We start from the raw sequence: 12,512 nt of genomic DNA on the forward strand, positions 1-12,512 counted from the left end.
TCAAACACTGTTATCCTGTCTTCATGCCACCCTTCCTGGTTTAAGGAGGTGACGCTGCCTGATGGAAAGCCCCACCGTCCCGACCCCACTCCCTACCTGCCACCCATCCTCAGCCTCAGGGAATGCTCTGCCCCGCGGGTGCTTATGGGGTGCTCTGCAGATGTGAAGTGTTTATGAGAATCTTATTTATTGCCAGTGTTAGAGATAACAGGAAAAGCAAGTGGCAGCACTGTCCTGCACAGCCTACTTGGACCTCTGCAGAGGGAGCGTGGCACCAGCAGACGTCCCGGACCTGATGCTGTTGGTTGGCCGGCGGCTGCAGAGCGTTGTGCTCATCGTGGTCCCGGCTCCACTCAGACTCCCTACCCCACCACGTGCTGATAAACAGAAAAAAATGTACAATGGATGCATTGAGGTTCATCGCTGAGCAGAGTACAGCAGGGTCCGGTCAGACGGGGAACCTCTGCTATTTTTTTCTCTACTAATTCAGAGGTGGGATGCACTGAAACACAGACAACCCCATGACGCAGGACAGGACCTGGATTTTTTAACGCCTCCAGGGTTTGACCCAAGGCAGGGTTAATGCCACTAGGCAAAAGAACAGCCCAACACCAAGAACAAAGGCGCTGTGGGTGCTGCGGGCAGGTGCTGGTGGCACTGGTTGATTCCTAGGAGCAGAGGAGAGGACGGAGTGGCTTGGAAGTATGAGGTTAGGGCATACCACAGCCCTCGATGGGCGCCACTGGGAAAGCAGGCGCAGCTGCAGGGTGATCCAGGGTGGACCACCAGCCAGGGCTCGCAGCAGGCTCCAGCGAGTAGCTCATGCCGTGGAGCAGCCTCCCACCCTTCCCCAGTGGTGCCCATCCTCATGGATGTACCGGCCGGTCACGGTGCTGACACCATATCTGCACACGCAGGATGGTGCCGGGCACAGCAGGGATGAAGCAGCAGGCACAGCTTGATTCAGCAAGGACCGAGCAGCAAGCAGCGGCAGCACAGCCAGGGAACACAGGCAGCAGCCTGCCCAGCCGTGAGAGGCCAGGGAAGCCCTGGGTCCATGCCACAACCCAGGACTGTGCAGCTTCCAAGGCTCTCAGCTGGTGCAGACAGCCCTGAAGGCAACGGGCTTTGCACCAGGGCTTGCCCGCTTGCTGCGCCGGCCGCATCCTGCCCATCACACACAAACCTGGGCCCTACACCCGGCAGGAGGTACTGCAGGATCGGGCCCAGAGCAATCTGTTCAGATGGAAGTGGGTGGTAAATTAATGGAAATGGGAGAACAACTCCCCTGAAGCTCCAAAGCGCGGCATTGTCAGCCAGCAGAGCTCTAACGAGCCACCGAGAAGGCTGGAGCCCTCTGTGCCATTTCATTGCTGCTGCTCTGCGTCGGATTTCCCAGGAGCCCTGCAGCCTCGGCCTCATTAATTATGCAAATGAAAAGGTGTTGCCAACCCGCCATCCCTAGGTAGGATCCCTGTGGCTGAAGTTGTGCTCGAAGGTGGCTGCTCCCCCTGCATTTGGGCAGGGAGGGTCCGGGAGCACATCAGGCAGGATGGATGTTTGCAATAATTATCCAGTCATCCCCTTCAAGTGTACTGCAGCCATAGCAACAGACAGATGTTCTGTCCCAGCCAGAGTCCGCAGCGAGCTGGGGAGAGAAGCACAAAAATTAACCCCTTCAGCCCCAGGGCGACACAGAATCTGCTTTATTCTGGGACCAGACCAGACTCCAACATCCCCAAGAATATCTTGGGGAACTGGGCAAAAACCCCAACAGCTCACCTCCCAGATAAGACCAAAAGAAACCGCCCAGATGCTTGCTCGGCCGCTGTGACACAAGAAGTTGAATGAACAAAGCAGCATCCTGCTGGCCTGGCTCTGCGGAGTGCCCCAGCGCCTCTCGTCCCATTAAGGGTAACGAGCTCTGCTGGTGCTCAGCGTCTCCTCTGGGCAAGGCGGCAGGCGAGGCTCTCCAGCTCTGGTGGTAATGAGCCTTTGGAGACATACGGCACTGGGGAACCTGCTCAGGGACAGCCATGAGCAGCGCGCTCTCTGCGGTCAGCATGCACCCAGCACAGACCACGCTGGGCACCCAGCTGGGCAGGGAAAGGGATGGATGAGCTAAGTTAACAGTGGTATCCAAGCATTTAAGATATTACGAGATGGGATGCAGTCAGACCGAAAGATAGCCGACATTTCATTACCCCACTGCTGCCTGGGTTTCCAGGACTCAGCCTAAGCCCATTAAATGCCCCACAAAATTATCATGACAAAGGCCCTCGTGCCCACCAGCACACTGAAAACTCAATCCCAGCTTCTCCTGGGAGCTCTGACAAGCAGGCAGCGTTCCCAAGGCACAAAGTCCCTGTTGCCTCCTCCCTTCCCCACCAGCCAGCAATGCCTCGCACAGCAGCATTTAAACGTACTGAGGTAAAGGCCAGACCCCTACCTTGGAAAGGATGGGAGCTGCCCACCCTGGGCCAGCACTCGCCTCTCCTCCCAATCCAGACATGCCCAGAGGTCCTGCAGATCCAGCACTTGCCTCTCCCACTGCAATCCAGCCGTGCCCAGTGCCCAGAGGTCCCGCAGAGGCAGCAGGGATTCCTCAGAGCCCAGAGCAATCCCTTGACCCCAGAGCAGCGTAAGTAGGTTCATGAGAAAGCCCCATCCAGATGTCTGCAGCTGCAGATGCTGCTGGAGTGCACCCATGGCGAGGATTTTAAAGGCGGGTGATGGGTCATGGGAGGATGCGCCTGCAGGGATGGATTGCACCTGGAGGGAAGGCGAGATCCCTCTCTCTCGGCTGGCAGAGCAAGACAACCCGCTGCCCTGCACATAAGCACAAGTGTGAGAGGTCACAGGAACACAGTTTCACTTCCCAAACTGTGAGACTATTTTTGGTTCACACAACTTCCCTTCTTGTCCCCTGCCACACAGACAATGAGGACTCCAGCTCACAGAGGGCATCCCGTCTCCTCCAAGCTCGCCTGCTGACAGCTTGTACCGTGTTAGCACAGCCTATCCTGGAAATCTGTTCTCTCTCGCCTGGGTGTTTTCTTCTTTCTCCTGAAGAAAAAATGCAGAGAAGGGTAAATTTGCTGATCTTGAAAGTGAGGGAGCCGTGGCATCATGTGCAGTCGCAGAGGATGTGGGCAGGTGCCATCAGACTTCCCCACGCAGCTCTGGAAATGGAGCTCAGCCCTGATCCGCAGCTCCCTGGCTGTTCCCGTCCCGGCTCCCACACAGCCCTGGCAGCCTCTGGGTATTTCAGTCCTCACCACAGCATTCAGGCTGCTGCAATCCCAAGGTTTCTCCCCCTGGCACAGCCACTGAGTGTTCCCAGCCCTCTGAAACCACGCTGGGGACAGAATAAGAAGGTGGGAAAACTCTCTATGATTTCCACAAATCCCCATGCAATTTGTCCCTCCGGCCCCACCGCCTGCACCAGTCCCAGGCCTCTCCAGAGCGAAAGCTACCCCAAATAATGGTTTGGTGCTGCGAGACAGACAGAAATCCAATAGGCTCCAGGAGGAATTCCTGCTCTTTGCTGCCTGCCCTTAGCTGTTTGACTTATTATCTGACCTGGATCTAAATTAGGTTTTGATTAAAGTCAAGAATAATTCTACTTGGAAAAATCTCATTGTTTAGGGACAGAGTTAGCAAAAACTACAGGAGAATCCAATGTGTCCTCTCCCTTTGGGGACAGAGATCCTCCAGGGACTTCAGATGGTGCCCAGTGCTCTATGCAAGTGGCAGCTGCTCTGTGTCACCACATTTACACCTTGACCAAGCTCCAAGTTCACAGCAGCCAGGTTCTCCCCCCAGATTGCTCCTGTGAAGACCATCAACTCCGGTTCTGGATGAGCATCTCCCCAATTCAATGTAGATTTGCACACAGTCCATTAATTCCACGGTGCCACAGCTCAGCCCGTGTCCCTCCTTGGCGTCCGTTTCCCAACTTGCCACAAATGCCCCTTCTCTCAGCACCCGTTTTGCTGGGATCAGGGCTGAGGCACATGGTCAGACACTCTTCTCTCTCCAGAGCAATCCAGACAACTCCCTCAGCACTAAGTGCCACACTGAATTTTCTCACCGTGGCTCACCAGAAACAGAGCCTGGAGCTCCAACAGAGCCGTTGTGCTTTGCAGTGCCTGCCCTGAAATGTCTCTCCCTGGACAACTTGGGATCATTCCTCTTTCTCTTGACTGCATCCCACTGGTGGATCACAGCCCTCCTGTTGGTGGATCTCATCTCTCCCACTGATGGATCATGGCTCTCCAGTTGATGGATCACCTTGCGCTGCTCAGCACTGGGCTACACCCACTGACGGGTTTGGTTCCCCCACTCCCACCCCTCTTATCCCACCCAGCAGCACTCAGGGGGTTGGTAACCGGTTCCAGTTTGGGTCCTATTCAAGTGCGAATCCAGACACTGATCAACAAGAGCAGCGTAGCTGGGGACACTGGAGGACACTGGCCGGTATGGTGCCTTCTCCAACAGGGACACATGCTGCTGGCCGGCGTACACCACTTTTTACAGGGTATTTAGTGGCCCTCACTTCCAGCTGATAAACTGCATTTAAAGAGCTTCAAGGAGAAGGAGACGTCCCAGTTATCACTTTCCAGTTATCACTTTAAACGTAGCTGGGGGTGTCCGGGATGCGACACGGGAAGTGTCCACCACTGCCACCCCCAGCAGCAGGGAACCACTGTCGGGGGGATCGGGGAGTCCCTGGCATGGTCCCAACCGGCTGTGGGGTCACAGCCAGGCTCTGCCAGAAGGAGCAGGGGCTGAGGGCTCATCCTGCTCGCAGTGCTGGGTGCCTGCTGTCACTTCGGGAATACCGGGAAGGTTGGAATACGGCCAAGGTGATTCCTACTGTGCTGCCCTGCCTTGATCGGCATCAGACACTTCAAGGTAGGACTGAGTGCTCCTACAAAGAACTGGGGAAGAAAACATCCTCCAAGGAAGCATCTTTCTCACTCTGGACCAGCAGTTTCAGCCTTACTCCCTAAAGTACGAGTGTGTATTTTGCCCTTCTTCTTACACCTATGCCTTCCCAGGTTCTTCCTCCAAACAGGCACGCGGTCCTTTTGCATCCACAAACACCCTCTGGGTGATAAATTCCACCAGTTACCTATAGGATGGATAAAAATTACCTGGTTTTATCAGTCTGGATGGCTCGCGCTCCTGTTGGCAGCTCCTTTTTCATGTTCCTGGAGAAGGAACCTCTCAGCACACAGCACATTCCTTCTGCGGACACTCCCAGTGCTACAGAGGCACCACAGCTCTCCCTCTCCAGCTTCCATGCCAGCCAAGCTGCCCTGACACTTACACATTTTCTAGGTATTATAATTGTTAATTCCTGATTTCCTTGGATTTACGTGTGTGAGAGGATAATCACGAGCCAGCACAATGGTCCAGGGTTTGGGGTACCCCTGACTGAACAAATCTTACAAGGAGAACTGATGTCTGGTTTAGAGTTGTTGGAAGTTAAATTGTTATTTATATGGTATAAATAGCAACAGACCTGGAGTTATCAAGTGTTCGGCTATGAAGAACCTGGAGCAGATGCCCTGAGCTAAACACCACACAGTGTCTCTGCCTCCAGCTTAAGGCCCAGTGCCACCAAACACTCCCACTTTTCTTTTTTCCTACCTTTAAGGATAAGATTGGCCTTGATAGCAGGAGCTGGAGCACTTCCTGTACGAGGACAGGCTGGGAGAGCTGGAGTTGGAGAAGAGAAGGCTGTGGGGAGACCTTAGAGCAGCTTCAACCACTGAAAAGGGCTCCAGGAAAGCTGGGGAGGGGCTTTTGATCAGGGAGGGCAGGGAGAGGTTGAGGGGGAAGGGTTTTCAGCTGAAAGAGGGGAGACTGAGAGGAGATCTTGGGGAGAAATGTTTTAGTGTGAGGGTGGGGAAGCCCTGGCCCAGGTTGCCCAGAGCAGTGGTGGCTGCCCCATCCCCAGAGGTGTTCAAGGGCAGGTCGGATGGGGCTTGGAGCAATTGGATCCCGCGGGAGGTGTCCGTGTCCTCCACTGACCTTCTGTATCTCCCAAACCTTCTTAATAGGAAGACCATGCAGATTCAGCTCCTGACATCAGGGAGCAGACACAACATTTAACCACAGCTGTCAATAAACCAAGCCAGGTGGAGGACAGGCAAGAGACCCAGTCAAAGGAAAGGCTTAAAGGACATTGCTCACCCCATCTAGAGGACCAGGACGCAAAGACACTGAGCCCAGTGGGTGCTGTACACCAGCGGAGGCCATTCCCTGGAAATGCCGCAGTGTCCAGCTGTTTTCCACAGAGGCAGTCGCTGCTGGAGAGCAGAGCATTGAGGTCCTTCCCCTCTATCAGCTGCATGCATTGAGTGGCTCATTCCATGTCGAGTAAAGGTTCACCCGAACAAACTCAAGCAGGCTTGAGGAGTCTGTGACCAACCGGCAGCCACAAGCAACCCCTCACTCTGAGCCATCCCACCAGTTCCTTCTCCTTTTCTGGCACAGACTCGAACCCTTCAGCTGGTGTCTTTCTCTGTAAAGCACCTTTCATGCCCAGCCGGGGGGGTGTCTAGTAATCATCAAGGAAAAAATAATGCTTATCACTGCTTTGTGCTGATGGAGCCAACGTTCAGTGGTCACCATGATTTGGTAGCGACAAAACCTAAATCAGGGCTGTTCATGTGAAAACATTCAGGTTCAATGGATGTGCAATCTCCTATCTCAGCTTCGCATGGGTGGGCTGAGGTAGGAGAAAACTTTTGTCCATGTCTGCAGTGGTGCGAAAGGACATTCCCTTTTACCTTGGCTCCTGAGTAGTTGAACCACAAGGTGGGGAATTCAGTGATCGCCTCAGCAAGGAGGTCTGATCCGGTGCAGAAGGCTACACCACACCTGGGGAGAGTAACTCCTCAGCAAAAGCAAAACGTCCTATTACTCCCTTCCTCACTCAACGTTTCCTGCAGAGCAGCTCGACTTTAGCGCTGAGCTCTTCCCTGGCACTCCTGGAGAGCCAGGTACCACCACACCTCCTGTGAAGCCTATTCATAGAGTTCTGATGGGAAATCCCACCCACCCCCACAGCCACCCCTGTGCCAGCCAGCTCTGGAAACCAAGTTCAGCCGGTCACTGCTTGGCACCATCAAGCAGGATGCCCATGGGCTGTAGCACACCAAGAGCCGAGCCTGACTTCATCAACCAGCTCCTTAGAATCACAGAATCCCATAAATGTTTAGGTTGGAAAAGACCTTTAAGATCATTGAGTCCAACCATAAACCAAACACTACCACCACTAAACCCTGTCCCTGAGCACCACATTCACATGACTTTTAAATCCTACCAGGGACTGGGGCTCCCCCACCGCCCTGGGCAGCCTCTGTCAGTTCCTGAGAACACTTTTGGATCTCCCTTTGCTAGGAAGTTGCCCACTGAGCCTCAGCTGTGCAGAATATCCGTCTCCTTTCTGCCATTTCTGTCCCCTCAACTGCTCCTCGCAGCAGCCCCCTGAGAAAGCTCTACGTCCATGGCTGGCTGAGGCTGGAAAGGCTCTCCATCTGATTTTTAGTGCTCAGTTAAAACACTGCTGTGCACTAGCAAGTTCCTGTAGGCATCCCATATTATGTGGCGGAAAAGCCAACATGAGAACAACCTTGTGTGCTCCCCAAGTCCCACCAGCATCACGTTGGGCCCAGTGAAACTGGATGGTGACACTGGGAATTTTTTGAGGTGTCCAGACATCCAGTAGGGCAGAGAGGGTCACCGTGGCTTACAATGGCATATTTCAATAACTAATTGCAATGCCGCAGTGCCACAGAAATCTCCTGTTTCCACTGTACCCTCTGGCACGGCTGACCCATGGCCCAGCTCCAGCAGCATTCAATTCCCACCTCAGGGATGCAGGATGGGCACGGAGTGGCTGGCCCAGGGTGAGGGGCAGTGAAGAAAACTGCCCTTCGACCAGTGAAGTGCCCTCACCTTCCCCTGCTTCCAGCTCTGGGCATGCGGCACCGCGGCTGCCTGCGTGCTGGCTGGCTCCACCACCACCCTGCACCTCCAGCACCGGCCTCAGACAACTCCCTGACACATCAAATTCCTCTTCCAGGTTCCCACAGGCTCCCAGCTTCTGCTCCTACATCCTCACACTGGCCCTACAGCTGCTGACAATGCGGGCAGCCCTTGGTCCACACCACTGCTGTGCCCTCAGCTGGCATGGAGAAGGCACAGAGCACATGTGACACTGATGAGCACACCAGGAGCACGTGTATGGCACCCATGGACAGAGCAGGACCACAGGCGCGGCACTGCTGAGTGGGCATGGAGCATACACATGGCATCGATGGACGGAGCTGGACCACATTCATGGCACTGACGGACTTGGAGGGAGCACACATGGCACTGATGGACTTGGAGGGAGCACATGTGTGGCACAATGGACGGACCAGGAGCACAGGTGTGACATTGACGGACAGGCTGGGAGCACATGCATGGTGAAGCCAGGTGGGCACGGACCACATGCATGGCACTGATGGACAGACTGGGAGCACACATGGCACTGATGGACAGGGAGTACACCTCTGGCACCTATGGCATGACATTGATGGACAGACCGGGAGCACATGCATGGCAATGCCAGGTGGGCATGGAGCACACACATGGCATCAATGGACAAACCGGAGGCACACGTGGCACTGATGGACAGAGACCATTTGTGTAGCACCAATGGACAGACTGGGATCATATGTGTGACACCAATGGACAGATCAGGAGCACATGTGTGGCACTGCTGGGTGGGCATGGAGCACATGCATGGCATTGATGGACAGACTGGGAGCACATACGGCACTGATGGACTGGGAGCACACGTGTGGTACTTCTGGACAGACTGGGAGCACACATATGGCACTGCTGTGTGGGTATGGAGCACATGCGTGGCACCAACGGACAGACCAGGAGCATGTGTGTGGCACAGCTGGGTGGGCATGGAGTACATGCATGACACTGACGGACAGACTGGGATCGCATCCATGGCTCCCGTGGCCAGACTGGGTGCACACACGTGGCACTGATGGACAGGGGGCACATGTGGCATTGCCAGGTGGGCATGGAGCACAACCATGGCACTGATGGACAGACTGGGAGCACACGCGTGGCACAGCTAGGTGGGCATGGAGCACATTCATGGCACTGATGGCCAGACCAGGAGCACACACGTGGCAATGACAGACTCTGGGCACGCATGGCACTGATGGACAAACTGGGAGCACATCCATGGCATTGATAGCCAGACTGGAAGCACATATGTGGCACTGCTGGACAGGGGGCATATGTGGCACTGCCGGGTGGGCAACGGAGCACAACCATGGCACTGATGGACAGACTGGGAGCACAGGCGTGGCACAGCTAGATGGGCATTGAGCACATCCATGGCATTGATGGCCAGACTGAGAGCACACGTGTGGCACTGACAGACAAGGGGCACGCATGCCCACTGCTAGGTGGGCATGGACCACATCCATGGCACTGATGGCCAGACTGGGAGCACATATGTGGCACTGTCGGACAGGGGGCACGCGTGGCACTGCCGGGTGGGCGTGCAGCACATCCATGGCACCATGGCCACACCAGAAGCACACGCCTGGCACCACCAGGAGCTCGGCACATGCGTGTGACTGCCAGGGCCACCCGGAGCACCGGCCGCCGCCCGGGACAGGCGGTCCATCCCGCCCCTCGGTCGTTCCCCCCGCGCCGGAGTCCCCTCGGGGAGCTCGTCCCGAGCCCCTCCCCGCAGCGCCGGGGCTCGTTCCCCGCCGCGGGCCGGGCAGCGCCGCCTCCCCGGGATGCTGGGATGAGGATGCTCTCCCGATTCCTTCCCACGGACCGGGGCGCGGCGGGCGGGGGCGGCTGCGGGGGGGAGAGGATCGAGCTCACCGGGACCGGGGACCGCCCTTTGTCTCCCTCTCCGGGCCTGAGGGCTCCGTTTGCCCGGGACAATCCCCACCCCCTTAGGACCATCCCGAACGACGCTTCCATCCCCATCTTTCCGAGCCGGAACGGATCCCGGCGGCTCCTCCCTGGCTCTGCGGCGGCTCGGCAGGTGCCCGCCCCGTCCCGCCGCACACGTGCACCCGCCGCCCTTTGTCTGGGACCACCGACACCCCCCTCCCGGTTCGGTCGCGTCCCCCCTTCTTCCCTCCCTCCCCGCTCACCGGCCCGCCCGGGCCGGTGAGCGGGGAGGGAGGGAAGAAGGGGGACGACCGAACCGGGCGCATCCCTCGCTGCGGGGACCACTGGGTGCGGGAGGAGGGGGACCAGTGGTCACGGGGGGGTGGGCGACCGGTAGCCCCGGGCTAGTGGATGGAGGAGGGGGGGTCCGTTAGCGTCGCAGCCGCTCTAACAGGTGGGATCCCGCTGAGAGGAGGAGGAGGAGGAGGAGGCTGCCGGAGGATGGGGCGGGGGGGGGGGGTGTAGGAGGAGGCAGGGACGGGCGGAGGGAGGGAGGGGGGGGGCCGAGCCGCCTGTGATCCTGTGACAGGAGCGGCTGCTGCTGCTGCTGGCGCCGCCGGTGCCTCCCTCCGCTGTCCGGTGCGGCCCCCCCCTTCCCTTTCTCCATCCCCCCCTCCTCCCTCCATCCTTTTCCTCCCCGCTCCATCCCGGCTGTCGCCCCCACTGCCCTCCCTCTCCCCGTCCCGCGCTGCTCCAGCCTCACCGCGCCGCTCCCGGCTGCTCCGGGACAGCGAAAAGCGGGAGCCGCCGTTTGCCGCCGCCTCCACCGCCGCCGCCGCCGGTACCGGGCGATGCCGAAGCCGCCGCTGCTGCTCCGGGGGAGCCGCCCCGGGGATAGCGAGCTGGGGCGGCAGTTCCGGGACTGGTGCCTGCGCACCTACGGGGACTCGGCTAAAACCAAGACGGTGACCCGGAGCAAGTACCAGCGCATCGCCGAGGTGCTGCAGGGGGGATCCGGCTCCGGCGGCGGCTCCGGAGGGGGGGAGAAAGGCAAGTTCCAGTTCTGGGTCCGGTCCAAGGGCTTCCGCCTGGGAAACGGCACCAGGGAGGCGACGAAGATGGGTCAAGTGGTGGTTTATGTGCCGGTGAAAACGGGAACGGTTAGTGCGCTCCGTGCCCCCCCCGGGATGGGGGGCTCTGTGTCTGTCTGTCTGTCTGCCTGCCTGTCTGCGTCTGTCTGTCCACCCCTGTGTGTGCGGGGTGGGTGCGGGGTGGGGGTGCCCCAGGGTCCCCCCCTTCCCGTCCCCGCCGGCCCCTGTCCCGTCAGCACCGGGCGGCCCAGCCCCGCCGGGAGCGCGCATGCCCCATGCGGGGCCCGGCCGCTCCCGCAGCCTCCACCGCCCCCGGCCCGCCCGGGATGCGGAGGATGCGGAGAGGCGCCCGCACGGACCCTCTCACCGCCCCCCTCCCCCCCCATCCCCGTCCCATCCGGTGCGGTCGCCGTTCCCAGGCGCTCCCGGCGCTGCCGGGGCAGGGGGGGCACGATGCCCCGAGCCCGCCCCGTGCACCTGCCCCCGCGGGGGGGTGGGGTGGGCTGTGCCGCCCCCCCCCCCCCCTTCTATCTCCCCGGTCCCCGTCCCCATCACAGCCAGTGCGGCCGCGGTTCCCGGGCGCTGCCGGCGGTGGGGTGATGAGGGTGGTGATGCCCCGTGCCCGCCCCGTGCACCTGCCCCCGCGGGGGGGGGGAACGCAGCCCCTGCCGCCCCCGCTGCCTCCCTCCCCCCATCTCCCCGGTCCCCGTCCCATGCGGTGCGGCCGCTGTTACTGGGCGCTGCCGGCGGTGGGGGGGGGTGATGCCCCATGCCCGCCCCGTGCCCCTGCCCCCGCGGGGGGGACACACGACGCCCGTTCCCCCCCTCTCCCCCCCCGCCCCATCTCCCCGTCCCATCTGGTGCGGCCGCCGTTCCCGGTCGCTGCCGGCGCCCCGGGGGCGGTGGCGGTGATGGCCCGTGCACCTGCCCCCGCGGGGGGACGACACACGGCGCCCCCAGCTGCCCCCCCCAGCTCGTCCGATCACGTTCGCCCCGCATTTCCCATGCGCCCCACGGCCGGGGCGGCAGTCAAGGGCAGGGAGCGGCGGGGAGGGGGCGCCGGTCCCCCCGCTGCCCCCGCCCCGCGTCCCGCCCCGCCGCAGCCGCTGCCCCGGGGGGTGCGGGAGGCGGCGGAGCCCGGGTTAGGGCAGCCCACCCCCCAACCCCCCCCCCCGTCCTGCCCGCCGTCCCGGCAAACTCCCTCTCCGGGTCTCATTGTTCGGAACCCCGGGGCGCCCTGTTCCCCCCCTCCACCCCCCGCCCCGCCCGGGGCTGCCCCGCCGCCCCATTGTTCCCGTCCCGAGCGCGCAGGGAGAGGCGCAACTTGAGCGCAGGGTGCGCCCCGCGCTGCCCCGTCCCCGGGCGGAGGATGGACACGAGGGGACATCGCCCCGGCGGGGCCGCTCCGGGCCGGCGGGCACAGAAGGGCTCCGGGAGGGGTTTTTATCCTCCCTCCTCCCTTCTCCCGCTGCTGCTGCT

General features: G+C 59.9%; 1 protein-coding gene and 1 long non-coding RNA gene across 4 annotated transcripts in view; one reads left to right on the top strand and one right to left on the bottom strand.

Moving 5' to 3' along the window:
• Window positions 1–10,842, bottom strand: LOC128853837 (uncharacterized). Of its 3 annotated transcripts, none has more exons than XR_008452645.1 (3): window positions 10,706–10,842; window positions 5,160–6,571; window positions 1–3,066 (listed from the first exon to the last, which is right to left on the bottom strand). It is a non-coding gene; the product is annotated as an uncharacterized LOC128853837 (long non-coding RNA). The 3 variants fall into 3 exon arrangements; XR_008452644.1 differs by lacking the exon at window positions 10,706–10,842 and having other exon boundaries at window positions 1–2,096; window positions 2,450–3,066; window positions 5,160–6,798; XR_008452643.1 differs by lacking the exon at window positions 10,706–10,842 and having other exon boundaries at window positions 1–1,648; window positions 1,783–3,066; window positions 5,160–6,798.
• Window positions 10,609–12,512, top strand: part of NOL4L (nucleolar protein 4 like) — a 64,159-nt gene continuing 62,255 nt past the window's right edge. Inside the window, exon 1 of the mRNA XM_009562711.2 lies at window positions 10,609–11,102. Within this exon, the coding sequence (XP_009561006.2) occupies window positions 10,794–11,102 (309 nt within the window). The 5' untranslated portion in view covers window positions 10,609–10,793. The remainder of the gene's footprint in view (window positions 11,103–12,512) is intronic.

Source organism: Cuculus canorus, chromosome 16 (genome assembly GCF_017976375.1).
Source record: "Cuculus canorus isolate bCucCan1 chromosome 16, bCucCan1.pri, whole genome shotgun sequence".
In the NCBI taxonomy this organism is placed as follows: domain Eukaryota; kingdom Metazoa; phylum Chordata; class Aves; order Cuculiformes; family Cuculidae; genus Cuculus; species Cuculus canorus.